At 38.6% G+C, this 19876-nt stretch overlaps 2 protein-coding genes across 2 annotated transcripts in view; one reads left to right on the top strand and one right to left on the bottom strand.

The window, feature by feature from the left end:
* CMSS1 (cms1 ribosomal small subunit homolog) overlaps nucleotides 1-19876 on the bottom strand; it is a gene marked incomplete at its 5' end in the record, with an annotated part of 251915 nt that overhangs the window by 215075 nt on the left and 16964 nt on the right. The window lies entirely within an intron of this gene.
* Nucleotides 1-19876, top strand: part of FILIP1L (filamin A interacting protein 1 like) — a gene marked incomplete at both ends in the record, with an annotated part of 165053 nt that overhangs the window by 132760 nt on the left and 12417 nt on the right. Inside the window, one exon of the mRNA XM_080363915.1 lies at nucleotides 13124-15878. Coding sequence (XP_080220041.1) covers nucleotides 13124-15878 — 2755 coding nt within the window. The remainder of the gene's footprint in view (nucleotides 1-13123; nucleotides 15879-19876) is intronic.

Here is a 19876-nt window from a genome sequence, read left to right on the forward strand (position 1 = left end):
GCACCATGTCATTTCTGGAAGATCAGTAACAGCACTCATGCTGATGGACCAATGGTTCACACTCAGACATTCACAGCTCACTTTCCTCAAGCATTCCTAAATTTGAGGAAAATACGCTTAAAGATTTTCTGTGGCAGCTTGTGGCCTCCAGGTGAAAACAGCACAAAACCAACACCTCCCAAGGCACTGACTCCTCACCAGAAGAACAGAGCTGAGGTGACAGCAAAGAGGTGAATGTTCATGCAATAAATGAATGCTAGCTGAGCAAACACCCAGCAATATCACTGTATAACCCTCCTTTAATAACAAATGGAAAGCTTGGGGGTGAAAGTTCAAACCAACCTTGCTAGACAACATTTCAACACAACTCAAAGTCCTATAGCCTTGGTCATCCAAGTTGATAAACGCACGTACTTTTTCCCTGATGCAGATGTCACCTTTTCTGCTATAGCTCATTGTTTATATCATGATAATGTAACACAACTGCTTGACTTCACCCTCAAGCTGGGTAGGTGACCTATGGACAACAACCAGAAAGGCTGCTGAGGTAAATAAGGACCTAGTCCACTTTGCTTCACTCTGCAGGCTCATAGAAGCTTGGCAACCAGAGCACACAACCACCTAACTGCTTGTGCTTAAGCTTCAACAAATCTTTACAGACCTACTCCAGGGTAGGGTACACCAAGCTCCAGTGAACATGTCTGAAAATGTGGACAGAAAAAACTAAACACTTCTGACAAGAAAAACATTAATCTTGCATAAGTTTTTGGGATGTGAAAGAAGACATCAACCAGATTTCATTGTCCTTTATAGGCTTTCAAAGGCCTGGGAAAGAACACAACAATTGTACTTAAAAGAAATGATAGGTTAGAGTTCTCAAAGATCTGCCTTAAACCTAGTATTTAAAGCAATTTCTTTCAAAGTCATTGCAAAGAGTGAATTTAAAACTTTGTCCTCTTTTATTATAGACACAAAGCTCATCTAGTGTTTGCACAGCAACTACTGCAGCAATAAGAACGTAAGAGAAAGAGGACAAATTTTAAAAACTGAAATGAAGCAGCAGGTTGCTACCACCATGAGAAAAAAAACCACAGAAGATTGGCTGTTTAGAAATGGAAAGTAATGCACTCATAAAACTCACATTTTAATCACATATTGGATTTCAGCACATGGACAAAACCATCTTAGAGAAAGTATAAGCTGACTGAATTCCATCAACTTTTCATGCATTTAATCACTATTCTGGTAAAATCTGCATAGCTTTCAGTCATCGAGTCAAATTATGAAGAAAATTAGGAAATTTTATTCACCATTAAGCTTGGCTTACCCCAAACTAATGTCACCTGCCACACTCCCAAATATGATTCTGTTCTATTTAGCTACACAGTGGTTTCTCAGAAGAACCCTAATAAATACCACAGTTATTTTTTTTTTCAACTTCAAAATGCTCCCCCCAGTCAAGCTTGTTCTCAACCTCAGTAGACCCATTCTGTTTCAGATCCCTACCTAGAAAAGAGGCAAGTGAGAAATTACATGAGCCTAATTTCTTCTTTAAATTTTGGTCACTTGAACCTGGCCATACAACAGCTCCACGTTTGGGGCAGCCAAACCCTGACCTAAATATTTGAGATCCAGTGCTGAATATACTGACTTGGATGTAGAAAGGTGGAAAAAACCACAATTTATTAATGCTCAAAGCTGAAGCATTTTCTTAACATGTAAAATAGTGCTTCCATGTGAAGAAAGTCTTTTCACTAGCAGCCCATGTCATTCCCAAATTAAATACTGAATTGGCTCCAATGAAAAGGCTACCATGAACCTCGTCAGGCTTAAAACTTCTCCTAAAATACATGTTTCTAAAAACGTATCTAATATATAAATGGGTATGTGCATTTGCTTGCATATGTGTAAGCAGAGCAGGGGGATAAAAGGCCTCTGAAGCAAAGTCAGCAAGTACAGCTTCAATATAGGTCAAATCACGATGGGTGAAACAGACTGCTTGTGAGGGTGGTATGGGGGTGACACCAATCCATGGAGAACATTTAGGCTCGTGCTAGGAGATGCACACACTGATTCTTTTTCCGGAAAGCAGCAGGCAACAGCTGACAAGTATCTTCAAGGCTACAGATTTTTGCTAACCCCTATAAAGGAGAAGGGAAAAAAATGTCACATGGCACACAAAGTAGCAGCCACTTCGGAAAGTGTCTGCTCACCCTTGTTGTGTTCCCATCTTCTGCTGAAAGCTCTAGGTGATTACTGCCATCTTGTAGAATGCAACAATTATCCTATTTCAATCAGGATTAACTAGGTGGAGGGAATCAGAATTTGACAAGATAACATTTTATAACTTGTGAATGACCCACTCACATATCCAGGCTAAGGCAGTTAACCACACAACTAGCAAGTTCTGTCTAGAGATGAATTGTGTCTTTTTATATTCAGCATTTGAAATCACGTTATAAATTAATGATAAAAGCTAAAATGTATTACATCAGAAACATACTGTACATGAAAGCATGCTACAGCTCCTTCATTTTCAGAGTGACATCTGAAAATAGGAAAATATAACCCAAACATCACAGACCATCAGCCAAGAGGCAAGAGATCAAATAAGGCATGTAGCCAAATGCCCTTCAGTCACATAACGATACTGAGTTATAAATCAATTTTGGGTACAATAATGAAGCAGGGAATGTTTGACTGAATTAACAGTTGTTTGAAGAACAGGGAACACTTGGAGTCTAGAAGTCATCATATTGAAGGGGCACGGGAAGTATACATGCACACGACCCTCCTTTTTCCTAAAAAAGACTTTTTTCTATGACAGTTTTTGAAAGGCAGAGAGAAAAAAATGGAAAACAACTAATTATGGAAAAAGTAAGTATCTCTCTTGGCTTTAAGAAGACTGTTCAGATCAATTTTAAAAGAGATTAAGAAAGGTCATAGAATAGCTAGAAATAGTAAAACCCACTTTTTCACCCTAATAGTTTAGGGGTTTTTTTCCTAATAAATAGAGAAACATTTATTTTCCAAAGCAAGCAACAGTTACTCCAGCTGCTGAACACACATGCAAGTAACTAGAGAAAAACAAACAAAATATTCTAGATACAAACTCTTTTTGGCACTTTGAGTGGGCACATGACTAAATGACCCAGTTTTCTATGATGCTTAAGCAGGGTATTTGATCTTTAACACAGATTTGATGTTCAACACAATAATCAACACACCTGATAGTAAAAGTTGTTTCTTTTCGCTAAACAAATCATCACAGGTGAAAAGGCTACTTAAAATTATTATTTGTTATTTAAATATGTGAATTAGATCTATGAAGTAAACCTTGGTTAGAACTATAACCATTAAAAAAATTCTCAGACTATCATCTTCCGCTCTCCACTGTAGCTTCCTGTCGTGCAGTCTAAAACCAATGTGTTAGTCCTCTTTGAAGAGCATTAGTTTGGAGAAAACGTGTAAACATAAATCCTGAACAAGAGCACCTGTGCAAAGGACTAACACACTTTAAACAGGAATGCATTGACTTTGCACCTCTAGATGATTCACCAAGTTCTCCCAGGCCAATGTGGACCAAGGTCCTACTGAGAAAATGCAGCTTCCAAACATCCTACACTTCAAGACCAAACGCATTCAGATACAGGAGACAAACAAGACATTTAGCAGGATTAGGACAGATAGCAAGAAAATGAATTATCTCCCAGGTAGCAAAGTCCCCAGAACTAGAGAGCTTCAATACCTCAAACTGTACCCAGAAGCAACTCGTAATACATCAGAAATAGTTTTAATACAATTTACTGTTTGCAGGAAAGTAGCAGCATTCTTCATCACTTGTAGCTTCAAAGCCATCCTTAACTAGCTAACCATGCTGCGATGCCTTGCTACAAACTCGCTTTCACTTGTGTCCTCCAAGATGAAGTGCTGGCCAAGTCTTTGAGAAAATAGACACTCTCACATTACCAGGTCTACAGGAAAAAGGTACAAATTTAGCTTAAAAGTGAAATATCTGTTTGACATTAGTGTTACAACTGCTCTTATCAATTCCAGTCTTTGCTACTATAAAAAGTTGCAACTGTATCTGCAAACCTGATTAAAGTGTTCAAACACTCAGAATTTATTATATACATACACAGAGCTACTTCAGGAAGTCTTAGGATGTATGTATATAATAAAGATTACGTGGGTACAAAGAGGACCCTCAATAAGTCACGGAATTTTATCCTGCACAGGAGCGACACCACCTACATAATTCCTGAGGAATGTTTGTCTAATTGCTTTTAACTAACCCCATTCCTCCAAATGATGGCAAACTCAAAGTCTTCCCAGACAGTCCCATTCAGTACTAAAGTACCTTTCTTCAGTTTGCGATGTTTAATCTGTGTGGTTCTAACCACAATTTCAGCACATAAATTCTTGTCATGTGCATTGAGCGTGTGGAGAACATACTAAAGTTTGCAGCCAGCTTCCACCTGTCCAAAAGCAAGTGGCCACTGTTTGACTGAGCCGCTCATCCAGGACTGGCAGCAATGAGGAGGACGCCTTCATTCAGTTCAGCAGAGGAAATGCGTGTGGCACTATGGAAAGTTCTAAATTTTACCACTGCTGATGACTGATAACATACAAATAAGGTCATGGTTAGCATAAGAGATAGGCACAGTGCCTGTTCTGCTCGTGGATGAAAATGTGGCCCCAGACATTTATTTCTGTATAAAATGTGTGTTAAAATTGTTTTAGGGAACATCCAGTTCCTGTAAATGTTATGGGAAAATGACATTTACCACTAACCAGCCTCCTCTGAGTAACATGATGTGTTATTGTTGGCTGAGTGCCACCTTCTGTCATACCAAAAATATTAACTAATTGAAGTTAAAAAAAGTTTGTATGAATTGGATCCTTCACAATTATGCCCAGTTCTAGTCAAGACAGCAGCAGTAGCACTGCGCCAGGTGAATCAGATGCCAGAAAAGCATCTATTTTCTCAACTGTCTCCCTGAAAAAGCATCCAAAAAACAGAGGTCCACCTTGAACTTGCACACTGTAATGTAACGTACAGGATAAAAAACTCTCAAATTTTAGACACGGTTTACCTACTGAAATTGCTTAAAGAAGACAGATTGTTCGCTTGATCAAAAACCAGTATTATCATTAAACTGAGAAGGGTAAAAAGATGACTTAAGGGTTACAAACTTACACAGAGCTCAAGTAACTGACTCATTCAGGGAATCGGGACTTCTGCAAACTCCTCAGTCACTTGAAGGATGCAGATTAAATAGCCAAGCCAAAAATTCAGCTCTCCAACTATTACACTACCATCAACAGTAACACAGCATGGCAGTGATAACTAAGCAGGATTTGCCTCATACAAACTGAACACACATGTCCAGGGTATCAGTGCTAGCAGCAGCCTGACCAGAAATTTCCAGAACTTGAGCAAGCTGCACTTCCTTTTTGTGCCTCACCTTCGCACAGAGAACAGGGTGGAGGCAGACTGGGCTCTAAAAGACACTTCTCAGGAACTCAATTAACTCCTGCTGTAATTTTTCACTGGCTAAATCTTAGCAGTAGGCTCCAGTGGTAACCATTGCTGGTGCTGACACTCCACACAGACAATGCAAATGCGTCCGCCTGCCCATGGAGAGGAAAAACACAAAAAAGAATGGAAAAACACTGTCCTGTTTATCCCTGTAGTACTGAGTGTTTTATAGCACTGATGATTTAAAAAATGGCTCAATAACTGTGGTCAAGTAATAATGTTCTAGCAGTAATGCTTTAAGTACACATTTAAAGTAAAATTCGGGTTCATAAAGACACGGGATCTCTCCCATCAATTTAACTTGTTATCACGCAATATCAAATGCAATCATTTCAATGACACTGTCATTTAAAAATCACAAATAATAAAAAGCAGTAGTTGTCTTGATTTATTTTATGTACTTACCATACTTTTAAAACCTCTTTGGATTAATTCTCAAAATAATCTGTTACAGTAAGTCAACACTGCTTTTCCATTTTAAGAAATCTGAAGTTCAGGCGCAAAATTTTACTTGTTAAATATGAAGAAAATACAGAAGCAGGACCTGGATTAGTAACTGAGAAGTTCTGCCTCAGTCTTGTTGCTTTGACCCCTATACCACATCTCTTGTGGTTCATCTTTCCATTTCCTTCTGAAAGCTTTCCATCTGCAAAACTATGATTTCCTGGCTGACGTAAATTTGAAGAGTTCCAAATTCTGGTGTTGCATCTGAAATTACTTGCTTTATTTCTGACTTTACAGGCAGTGTGGAGAGAGAGTGAGAGAGACAGAGAAGGAGAACGGATATGTACTACAGTAATACAAAAAAAATCCCAAACTACTAACCAGCAAAACCCAAGTTGTATTCATGTGAGCTGAGTTACTGATGCATTCAGAACAGATTCTGAACAGAAGAGGATTAGCAGTCACGCTACGTGCACAATTACGTAGCAGTGAAATGGCAACAGTAATAGATACTGAGTTCAAAGAATAACTGAAATAGCTGCTAAATCTAGAGAGGCAGAAGAAGGAAGCAGAGTGCATCTGAAACGGTGACACATCAGAGCTCAGCTCACAATTCATTGTGCCATGTTTTCTAGTAGCTGAACTCTGGGACCCTGAGTTTTTAAGGCTGACTTCAAGTAAAGCTCATTATTATGGTGGTATTCTCAGCTCAGTGCTCATTTACAGTTGTTTTTCAGGATATACAGTTAAGAAAAAAATAATTAAAAAAAAGAAAACAGAAAAATCTGGCAGCAATTTAATAGCATTACAACTTTTTGACTCCCACCTAGAAGTCCTGCACCTTTCAAAATCTCAGACATTGCGAATGGCTACCACTACAAGATTAGAAATGAAGAGACAATTAATAACTATCATCTTGCATATTCGAACAGTTACTGCCACAGAAAACATCAATACTTTTTACAGACGACTGGTGTTTCTGATAGGTGATTTCCAAGAACATCTAGATACAAAGAGAAGATAATTCAAGAGAGAAAAATACTTTCTTAAACTGAGGTTTCATGGTAAGACAAAACTGAATTTTAGCACTCAATTAAAATTATTCCAACTAGAGGTGAATGTTAATCCAGTCTTAAATTAACCAACATAAATCTGTTAAACATTTCTCATGCCATTTACTGTCACCCAATTTACACAGGATTTCATAACATTTATGATCACCATTATCCCTATATCACCAGGAAGAATATTCAGCAGCTTAGTAGTTGTGAAACCAGTCACCAACAACGTTACTGTTACAGATTAATTAATTTTTAAAAGAATATATTAGCTGCATATGTTTGCTCAGCATCTCAACTAAATACATCTGGTTATCCGTTTGAAATTTTGCCCAAGTTAACCCAGAACTGGCAACACCATTCATCATATATGACTTTTATTAAGACTTGTAAAGCAAGTCAGCATTTTAAGCATCAGATAAAACAACGATTACTCTGTAGTAGTTTGCAGAGTAATAAGCAGAACTCACACCCCCCTCATTAAAAGTCCTCATTTTATAAAACACATTTCCTTATCAGGAAATTTGCCTTACAGTCTCTTGCAGTTGAGACATGACACCCTTTGTGGAGGTTTGAATCCTAGTATAAACTAATGATTTAAAATATACATATGTAAATAATATACTGGAAAACAAATTTGAAAATAAGCATCCACATTCTGTTGGGAAGTGCTGATTGATTCAGATAAAGCCAACAGATTACACAACAGCTATGGTATGTTGTTGCTGTTGTAATTTCAAAGGCTTTTGACTTTCTTTATGATGGAAGGGAAGAAGCATCAATAAAGATAATAAAGAGAGCCATAAAAGTAGCTATAAGATATAACTTCATAAAGATTACACATCAACAAGCAGAACACACAGCCATCCCAAGACCAGAAACCCATTTCAACAAACCAACAGACCCAAATTTTGTTGCCATAAACTGTGGAAGGCACAGGCAGCCTGACTTTCTACCAAAAATAAATATTTAACTGCATTGGTGTCAAAATTACAATAACTTGTAAAATTTACCAGAAATTATGAAGCATGTTTCTTCTCTTCTTAAAGGCCAAACCATGGCTTATTGCTAACCAGGAAGAATGCCCCAGAGGAAGAAGCATGACATCATCTACATGTAAAAGCTTTCAGCTTAGTGTTTTTATTTGCATTGTACAGGGGGAAATTCAAGCACACATCCAAAAACTTTAGAAGGAAGTCTCCCTCATGTTATTACCTGTAGAAGCTCTAGTAAGCCATGTCTTTTACATGGAGAAGAGTGAAGACCACATGAGCTAGATAGAAATATGCATCTTCATGATTTACAAAAATGAAAAAAGTTACAGATATTGAAAATCTTGATCATTTTTGCAGAATGATCTGCAAGATATTTAATCAAGATATTGACAAGGTGTATATTAAAATCTCCTCAGTGCTTTGGTGGAAAGAATGACAAAGCACAGCTTTACAAACCAACACCTATTTCACTTGCATCCTTAAAGAACGTAGCCTTTTCTAAAGTTATCATTACAAGATCACTTAAAGGAAAAATAAAATCAGTTTTGTTCTTATTATTCTAAGAATAATGATTCATTCTAGAGCGAACTCTAAAAAATAAAGGTCTTGCAATCACAGCTTCCCATGCTTTCTTTAGTTTCTGTGAAACTCAGAGGAAAAGCAGCCCCCTAAGAATTCTGTAAAAACATAAATTAAACAATGTCTATGTAATACAGATCGCCCCATGACAACAGAAAACCCCATTTAAGGACAAAAATCACATGACACCAAGAAGACAGATAACTTTTTGGGGAGTCCCCACTTCTTGTAGGGAAGACATAGTCATTATGTTGCTAAATACCATGTAGTATAGCCAAAGCTGTATGTATTTGAAAAAAAGAAAAGGGAAAACAGGAAAACACGATTGGATGCATGGTATTAACATAAAGAAGCTATAGTGTGCTTACTGAGGAAAGTGATTATAATGAACAGAGGAGAGCTGAGAAACAAAAATTCTTTAAGAAAATAAAAACACAGGCAACTGGTATTGGAAACAAGTATGATAGTTAGGCACAAGAAACAGTCGTTTATAACAGAAGCTCTGAAGAAAAAGTAATAAGACACTGCCCTGACTCTGTTTAACTACCTAACATTCACATTCATAAAAATAATTTCCAATCTCTGTTTTTACTGGCCTGGATTCAGAAGGGTTAGTCCTATGACATCAACTGCTTGGAATTATATGGGAAAGCTTTGGCTAAATGATATACCTACCTTTGCCGAATATAAAATTACATGATCATGAAACTCAACTGGAAATGAAAACGATAAAAATATTTTTTGGATAGGGGAGCACCTATTCTTTTTTTTTAGCCAACATTTTTTGACCTTTGAGTATCTTTGGTAAAATTGGTCTCTCAAATACTCTGTATACTCTTCTTCAGGCAGAGAGCACTTTGGATTAAGTTAATACAAAGTATTGTTATTCTGTCACAAAAGTATGGAAAATATCACAGAGTGCTATTATCAGTTACAGCACTTCTTCAATTAAACATGTGATGTGCCTTAATTCAAGTGATATACATCAAGTCCTGACCTGTAGAAGTCAGGTTACCTAATAAAGGTGACAAAAAACAAGCCATGAATTTAAAAAAAGCACAAACAAAAAAAACCCGCAAACAAAAAAGCACACTACTAAAAAAAAAAAAGACTCAAATATTTTAGGGTCTTCTTCCATTCCTGAGTGCATGTGTGCAGACACAGTTGCTGTGACCTACTGAACCATGAAGCAGGAATTCAGCAGCCAAGGGAAAATTCTTCTGCAAATATTAACAGACTCCCAGTTGACTTCTTACAATATCAATCTCAATTCTGTCCAAGAAATCGTTATCTATTCAGCACTGTTGAGGGCATTTTATGTATAGGAATATATGAACATTTCTGTATAGGAACGTATGAATACACCTCTAGTTATCAAAAACAAGTGCAAAACCATGTTTAATTACACAAGATAAAAAAAATACACCATGCTTAATGCACCTCTTTTTTCTTTCTAGAAATACACTACAATCCTTTAACTCACAGATTCCACTCTACGCTCTGTAACTTAACTCCAATTGAGTGATTTTATAGAAGTATTTTTTTCAAAAAGAAATAGGTCTCAGGTGTTAGAAATATTTGCTTTTCTGTGTGAATCTTCAAACTGCATTTTGTCTTTTGAATGAAGGAAACATTTTCAAATACCCTAAAGTCCTCTGGCATGAGCAAAGAAACAGAATCTCTTGAAAATCCTTCTCAGTTTATACAATGATCCAGGTCAGATATCAATAATTTAGCTACTTCCGTTCAAATAGCCCTTGCAACACAGACTTGATCAGAGATTGGATCAGACGACCTTACTCAAGTACTCAGTTGGGGTTGGAACCTCAAGGACTTTGCTGAAGCAGATCTTATGCATTCCAGATATCTTGAGAATTAAGTTATAGAAGAAACAAAGAGGAGAAGAAGACAGAAAAAAATACGAATTGTACATAGACAGATGCTTACTGGAAGGACTGCTGGGATTATTCACTGAAGCATTTGTCAACTGATTTTATTTATTATTTATACACAATTAGCCTATGTGCATCATAAAAAAAATATACAGCATCTCTATGAAACTTACAATTCTTGGTTACTATTTGGTCTAAGATTTTTCTTTCTAAAGCAATTTAAGGGGCATCAGTCACCAGTTTCATTTGGCCAGAGAGATATCAACTAGTTAATATGGAAGTGTTGGGTAAAACACTGATTAATTTAGGCATTAATCACCTCAGCTAAATTTGCCTTACAAAAATAAATTATATTGAAACAAGCTAAAACAGATCAAATGCAAATAACCCCAACTCTGTTTTAACAGTATTAATACGTCTTAACTTCACACACACACAAAAACTGAGTTCATTCCAAATGAAATTGTTAGTTATGCTTCTGTTATGGTTCTATGGCAACGGTAAATCATCAATTGAACTTCACTACTAAAGCATTTAGAGACAAGGGTGGGGAGGGAACAGAGACTTTTACACTAAAACCAACTCAAACTAAAGTAGCACTGAAAAGTAGACAAAACTTTATACACCAACACCACAGTAAAAAGCTGCCTTTGAAGATGGCACAGTCTTCTCCCCGTTTATTTGTCTGGTCAGCCAGCAGCATTCCTTCAAGCTCATTCCACAAATCTCTCCCTCTCCACTTATATCTCTTCTTGTCTGTTTTCCCCATTATGTTAACTGACTGCTGTAAAGAATTTGTGGCTGGTCTAAGTCTTTGATACCAACTCTGTTTATTGCTACTTCCCATTCTGACAATTTTTCATATAAAGCATTTCAATACATCCAATATAGTGCAGATTATGCACTAAAATAAAAACACTGGGGATGGCGAAGGTGTTACAAGAAATTTTATAGTCATAAACCTCTATACAATATCACCATTCAATCAGACAAGTCTGATGGGCGGTTGTAGAACAGCAGGGTCTTCCTCTCTCCATGCAAGAAAACCTACAATGCCGCCAAAAGGGATGTTGCTGAGGCGACCTGTTAGATGCCCAGAAATTCAGGCCTCCAGTCAGCCAACAGGTAATAAAGAGCTGTGCAAAGGAGGCCGTTATCTAACCTCTTCCTAAACTGAAAGGATGGCTGACACAGGAACTTGCCAGTGGGAAGCTGTGAAGACTCACCACTCGGACAAGGGCATCACAATAGTGACCAGAGACCAATGTGGAACAGGAATCTTACATCTCAGCAGCAACTTGTAGTCATAGTCGTATTTCAGAGGGGGGGGGAAAAAGCTAAAAAAAGGGGCCTCAGCTAATGAGTGTTGAATAAGTAATTTTGTGCAAGTACAGTCCTGATATGCAATTAATTTCCCTTGCATAATCTGCACAACTGGGATACATACAATACATATGTACAATGGTGAAACATACAAATTCTAATAATTTATTACTTCAATCTAGGCTTTTCAGACTTTTCTTTAATACCAGAATATAGTTACAGGTTGGCTGCATGAAAAATCAAATTGAAAAGAGGCAAATGTGCCAGCCAAACCTGGTCATACCTCAGATCAACTCTACAAGTATCTCCTTGACAAAGAAAAGTCTACAAAAGAACCTAATCATTTGATGTGTTTTGAGGTTTCTTAGGATCTCACATAAACAAGTGCAAATCTTATCTCAAGTCATTAACAAATTAAGTATGTTGCACCTCAGTAAAGACTGAGTACTACTATAAACCTGGAAAACTGATTTTGGAAAACCATTATGAAAACGTTCAAGAAGCATATAAAAGCAGGGTTGCACTTAGGTATTTCTGCAAGTTTGGGATATAAGACCAAATCCAAGCCCAACAAGGTGTTCGGGCTTTCTTAAATTCAAAAGGCACCTGTTTATCTGCTGACTTGCATTTTTTTTTGTCTGATACAAGGTGACGAGGCCCGCATTTTCACTGACAACTGACTTACCTGCAATGTTTAGTTTTGCTCTGATGTGCTGCTTAGAAATGGACATTAGGCAGTCTGACTAACTGCCCCGTGTGGCTACGTTTCCTTCACATACTTCAACATCCATAAGGTTTAATCATAAAACATCGTAAAACAGCAGGATGGTTTAGAAGTAACTTAAGGGTATTAGGAGGTTTATGATGCTGTAAATTATACCTGTCCTTGAGGGCTGCACCGATTTAATTTCTCAATCACTATGATAATCCCGTTTTTTAAAAAAAAAAAGCCTGCTTGCACATAGCCAGCCTCGGCAAACAGCCAAAATCAGTGTTGTTCCAGTGCAGAAGAGCAAAAAGTTGTGTTGCGCCAATACCAGCCAAAAGCTGAAAACGTAATCAAAGATGCATAATCACCAAAATCGCTAAGTCTAAATTATCATATTGAAGTGTCCATTGCAAAAGAACCTCTGAGTAGAAAATAAGGCCCCATGACACTGAAAGGAAAGTTCTGCTTGTAGTTACAAGTGGATGTCCATTCGCATCTGGCAGAGACACCATAATGTTTCAGGTGTGGTTTTAAATGTCCATAAAAATGACTACAAAGTACAATATTATTTCTTCCCACAGACTGAAAAAGCTTCTTGAACAAGAAACAGCATATCAGGCAAAAAAAGAACAGGAAAGCAACAAGAAAATAGCTAAACTGAAAGAGGAATTGACTAAACTGAAATCCTTTGCTTTAATGGTGGTGGATGAACAGCAAAGACTCACTGAGCAGTTGAATCAACAAAGTAAAAAAATTCAAGAATTAACCACTTCTGCTGAACAAGCACACGAGAAGCTGGCTTTTGCTGAAGTAAAAGTTCAAGAAGAGGAACAGAGAGCCAGCAGGCTGGAAGCTGAACTGCAAGCCCAAAGCAGTAAGACTTCCCAAGACCAAGAAGCAATGATGGCCAAACTAACCAATGAAGACAGTCAGAATCGTCAGCTCCGCTTAAAATTAACTGCTCTCAGCCGACAAATTGATGAGCTAGAAGAGACCAATAAATCCTTAAGAAAAGCAGAAGAAGAACTGCAAGACCTAAGAGATAAGGTGAATAAGGGAGACTGTGGGAACTCCACGCTTATGACCGAAGTAGAAGAACTACGGAAACGACTGCTGGAGATGGAAGGAAAAGATGAAGAGCTCATAAAAATGGAAGATCAGTGCAGAGAACTTAATAGAAAGTTAGAAAAAGAAGCATCACAGAGCAAGAACCTTAAAGGGGAAGTTGACAAACTCAACAAAAGAATCATGGAGCTGGAGAAATTAGAAGATGCTTTCAACAAGAGCAAACAGGAATGCTACTCCCTGAAATGCAACCTAGAAAGAGAAAAAATGTTAACAAACCAGTTGACCCATGAGCTGGATGGCTTAAAAGCTAGAATTGGCGAGCTTGAAGCAATTGAAAGTAAGTTAGAAAAAACTGAGTTTACACTTAAAGAAGATTTAACAAAACTGAAAAGTCTAACAGTGATGCTTGTGGATGAAAGAAAAACTATGAGTGAAAAAATAAAGCAAACAGAAGAAAAGCTGCAAGCTGCAACTTCACAGCTTCAGGTGGAACAAAATAAAGTGATGTCCGTTACAGAAAAACTAATCGAGGAAAGTAAAAAGGCACTGAAGTCAAAATCTGATGCAGAGGAGAAAGTGTCCAGTGTTATAAAAGAAAGAGATGAACTGAAAAACAAACTCAAAGCAGAAGAGGAGAAAGGAAGTGATCTTGTTTCCAAAGTGAATATTCTAAGAAAAAGACTTCAGTCACTGGAAGCTGTTGAAAAAGAGTTTCTTAAAAATAAACTTAAGGAGACTACTAAATCCAGCACCTCCTTGCAGCAGGAGAACAACAAAATCAAGGAGCTTTCTCAAGAAGTTGAGAGACTTAAGCAGAAGCTGAAAGAAATGAAGGCTATAGAAGACGATCTTATGAAAACTGAAGATGAATTTGAGTCTCTCGAACGAAGATACGTCAATGAACGCGACAGAGCCAAGCTCCTATCAGAGGAGCTGGAGGCTGTGAAAATGGAAGTAGCAAGGTATAAATTAACAGAAAAGGCAGAGTCCAATCAAGAGCAACGTCTTTTTAAGAAGCTCAAAGAAGAGGAAGCTAAATCAAGTCATCTTTCCAGAGAAGTAGATGCACTGAAAGAGAAAATTCATGAATACATGGCAACGGAGGACCTAATCTGCCATCTCCGAGGTGACCATACAGTCTTACAAAAGAAACTCATCCAGCAAGAAAACAAGAATAGGGAGTTAGCAAGAGAAATGGAAAGCCTCACAAAAGAACTGGAGAGGTGCAGGCGCTTCAGTAAGAACTGCAGGCCCGGTCTCAATGGGAGGAGAATTTCTGATTTAGAAGTTTTTTCTAAAGAAGTCCAGACAGATCCAGCAGACAATGAACCACCCGATTACAAAACCCTCATGCCTTTAGAGCGAACAGTCATAAATGGGAAGCTGTATGAAGACAGCGATAACGAGGACAAAGACAACAACGAGGAGGAACAAACAGTGCCTTTCAAAAGCAACTCGGGCATTGCAAATGCCGTGAACAAAAAATTATGGATCCCTTGGATGAAGTCCAAAGAGAGCCATCCTCAGAATGGAAAGATTCATACAAAGCAAAATGGAAACTGTGCACAGACTGGTGACCTAGTGCTAAGCCATACACCTGGCCAACCCCTTCACATAAAAGTAACTCCAGATCACGGGCAGAACACGGCAACACTTGAAATAACTAGTCCTACCACTGAAAGTCCTCACTCCTACACGAGCACAGCAGTTATACCCAACTGTGGCACCCCAAAGCAAAGAATAACCATTATTCAAAACGCCTCCTTAACGCCTGTAAAATCAAAAGCAGCAGAAGGTTACACGAGCCCAGAGCAAGTTATTTCTCCTATTACTATGGCTACTTTTACAAGATCTCAAACTCCTGAATCATGTGGTTCTTTAACTCCCGAAAGAACAATGTCCCCTTTGGCTTTATCAGGCTCAAGCTCTCAGGAACAAATACTCTCCTCAGAACCTTTGGAAATGGGAGCCAAGCACACCGTTTTTAGAGTATCCCCAGACAGGCAGTCGTCGTGGCAGTTCCAGAGATCTAACAGTACGGGATCAAGTGTAATAACTACTGAGGATAACAAAATCCACATCCATTTAGGAAGTCCTTATGTCCAAGCTCTCACCAATTCCAAGCCCATCAGCCCTTGTCATCCAGTGCAAGACAACAGAACTCCAGCACTAGCTAATGGCCTACCCAGTAAGCCCACCAACAAAATCACCAGCAGCATTACTATCACACCAACAGCCACTCCTCTCCCCCGACAATCACAAATTACAGTAAGTAATGTCTATAACTGACCCCCATCCATGCTGACACCCTTACCAGCAACCCATCCTGTTTTTCATCCCAGCAAGAATTATTTGGAACAGCCCCTTTACTTTGGGAGAGATCTGTGCATGAACTATACAACAGTATATGAAACTAACGTTAAGTTTTGCCTGCTTAGTGTTATCAAGTGTGCACTTACTGTATATCTCCTCGTTGAAATACAGTTATGTAAAATATTTAGTCTTGCACTTGTATAAATGCATCTTGATGTATTTCCATTTTCAAAATAACTCACATTACTTTTGACTGCAACTTGCCTTGGTAAAATATTTTAACATTACAAAAACAGTAAATAATTGATTATTTTTATCATTGCTTGCAGAATATTTTTGTTCGTTATGTGTGGTTTGTATTTTTTTTTGCATGTACAGTAGAATTTGAATTACGCCATAATATTGCTTGCTAACTTCAGATAAGACTTGATTCATTATCTTCCCTGCTATTTCCCAATTCCTCCTAGCCCTCTCATTTCAGATAATTACCAGTACAGCATACACAAGCACTCAAAATATTATGTATTATGTCTCATTACAAATTTATGATACATACATGATATGTTCCAGATCACAACCACCACTTTCCATCTTTTTTTTTTTTTTACACTGTTTAGTTAAAACTCTTTTTAAATCTTCCTATAAATCTTTCTTGTAAGTGAAACATATCACAAAACTATTCTGCTCGAGTAAGGCAAGTGGGTTTTTTCTATCACAACAGATAAACTGCTATAATTATTCTGCAGGGCAGAATAATAAACAGTAACACATTCCTAAAGGATGGATTCACACATAATATTCCAATTTCATCTAAGCTCCTAGCCATCAGTTCAACGAACAATATACATCACACAGGTACAATGAAGAAGAAACAAGGTTAGCAAACTATGGCACACTTTCATGTTTTTCCTATAATAGGCAGAGAAAGCTTGACAGAAGCATTAAGAAGTAGTATTAGATGAACACTCCAAACATGTACACATGTAGAACTATGGCAAATAGGAGTACCATACCGAATGGACAAAACAGGTTAAAGTATTCCTGTGATGGATACAGTATTACTGACTAAAAAAAAGAAGAGAAACAGAGCAGTTCTGCCTGCTACACGTGTGCCAAACAGGCAATTCTAACCTCTCAGAAAATATTGCTAGTAGTGGACCGACTTCACACAGAATGTAAACCAGCCCAATAGATCTGAAATGCACTTTCAAATGTCTCTTTTTCAAAAGCCGTAAACTGTAAAAGTGAACTGAAACAGCTGCTCCTTGTTCAAACAAATGAAATGCCTATGTACCTTACGCTCTTGTGGGGAAGACAGGGGTGGAATAATTGGAAAAAAAAAGAAAAACGACCTCTGTATCAACAAGGAAGTTTGCAAGTAAGTAGAAAGTTCCTATTCACTGAACTCGTATCTTTATTCTGTTTACATTATCTAGAGAAAAAAAGAATCATTTCTGCAGTGTAACTTACCAAATGATCCAGGAAAGGGCTTTGCCACATGCTTTCATAGAACAGGGAGACTGTTATAACTTTAAGTCCTTTTGATGGACAGGAATCTAAATTATTACAACTTTAGGCAATAATTGATTTTAGAAGGAATATTTTCCATTGAAAAGCAAAGCCCACCACCCATACACACTTTTCTCAGTAAAATTAACAATGGGAAGAAAAAATATTAACTTATAAGACGTGACAGAAATAGATGTAACAAATCTATTACAGTTGAAAAGTGGCAATTTAAAAACAAAAAAACCAAAATATGGACTTGCACAAGCCTAGCTTAATGTCATGCTGGTACAACATCTGAAGTTCCTGGGCTTCATAAGAGGTCCTTCCCACTGGTTTTATCTCAGTTTATCTCCACTGACTACAAAAGTCAGGCCTGACTAAGGTCTGGGTCAGAACAAGTACACAGTCTTATCCTGCAAAGCAAACTTTGGCTCCCACCAATTTCAGCAAAAGTTACTGATCAAGACAGCGGCCAGCACTCAGGCAATTCAAGATTATAATAATCTTAGAGTGTGCTAATTATGTGAACAAGTTATTTAACTACATTCAGGTTGGTTACACGTTCCTAATCGCACGACCTATTCAAAACTAAAAAGCGGTCAACTCAAAACACGTTCCCTGCACTTCTACTGCTTAACCTGCTGATCCACAAAGATCTCTGCAGGGACACATCACAAACATAGTCCTGAATAACTGAGTGTGAAATACACACTTGCCAGTGTACTAACAGACACCAGAGTCTCCAAAAATTAAAGGATTAAGAGTTGTCCTCAGAAGCACTATTTTCTTCAGTTGGACTTAAAATCTTGCAGAAAAAAAACCAAAATTCATTTCATACCTGTGTTACCAAATACACAGAAATTTATTGATCATTAACCACCCAGCCGTCTATCACAACATCTTGTAAAAGGAAACCACAAATCAGGGCATAGCAATAAACACACTTAGTCCTTTGGACAATTCCCAAGCTATTATGAATACAAAACCTAGGTTAGATTTCCCATCACTTTTAAGTTTAATAATTAAAAACGACAGTATTTCTGTTCCTGTCTTAATCCTTACACTAGTGATGGTTTACCAGTAACTGTCCAATTCACAAAAGACAAAGAAAGCAGCCATTCATGACCATTAACTCCTAAACTCAGAAAAGACAGGCCAGCCAGGCGTGGTGGTGGAGTTGCTCTCTATGTGAGAGAGCAACTACAATGTACTAAATTCTGCCCAGGAGTGGATGATGAGCGAGTTGAGAGTGTATGGGTCAGGATCAAGGGGCAGGCTGGCAGGGGTGACACTGTTGTGGGCGTCTGTTACAGGCCACCAGATCAGGCTGAGGAAGTGGATGAGGCCTTTTATGGGCAGCTGAGAGTGGCCTCGCAGTCACAGGCCCTGGTTGTTGTGGGTGATTTTAACTTCCCTGATGTTTGCTGGAAGGACCATTCAGCCAGCCAGCCACAGTCCAGGAGGTTCCTCCAGTGCATTGATGATAACTTCCTCATGCAGATGGTGGAGGAGCCGACTAGGAGAGGTGCACTGCTGGATCTCATCCTCACTAACAAGGAGGGTCTGGTCGAAGCAGTAAAGGTTGAGGGCTGCCTGGGTTGCAGTGACCATGAGATGGTGGAGTTCAGCATCTTGTGTGGCAGGAACAGAATAGCAAGTAGAATTGCAAACCTGGACTTCAGCAGGGCTAACTTTGGCCTTTTCAAGCAATTGCTGGGGGAAATCCCATGGGCAAGACTGCTTGAAGGAAAAGAGGCCCAAGAGAGCTGGATTGCATTCAGAGATTGCTTCTTCTGCGCTCAGGATCAGAGCATCCCCACACGTAGGAAGTCAAGGAAGGGAGCCAGGAGGCCTGCGTGGTTGAATAGGAATCTATTGAGTATGCTCAAGCAGAAGAGGAGAGTTTACAGGTCATGGAAGCAGGGGCTGGCCACTTGGGAAGAATATAAGGCTGCTGTTAGAGGATGTAGGAAGGCAGCTAGGATAGCCAAGGCCTCCTTAGAATTACAGCTGGCGAGAGGGGTCAAGGACAGCAAAAAGAACTTTTTCAAATACATAGCGGATAAAACTAACACCAGAGGCAATGTAGGCCCACTGAGGAATGGGGTGGGTGCCCTGGTGGCGGAAGATACAGAGAAGGCAGAATTACTGAATGCCTTCTTTGTCTCTGTCTACTCTGCCGGAGGCTGTCCTGGGGAGCCCTGTACCCCTGAGACCCCAGATGAAGCCAGGTCAATGGAGGAGCTTGCTTTAGTTGATGAGGACTGGGTTAAGGAGCAATTAAATAGACTGGACATCCATAAATCCATGGGTCCAGATGGGATGCACCCGCGAGTGCTGAGGGAGCTGGCTGAGGTCATTGCTGGACCGCTCTCCATCGTCTTTGCCAAGTCTTGGGAAACGGGAGAGGTGCCCGAGGATTGGAGGAAAGCAAATGTCACTCC

This window comes from Nesoenas mayeri (assembly GCF_963082525.1).
Source record: "Nesoenas mayeri genome assembly, chromosome: 1".
Lineage (NCBI taxonomy): Eukaryota > Metazoa > Chordata > Aves > Columbiformes > Columbidae > Nesoenas > Nesoenas mayeri.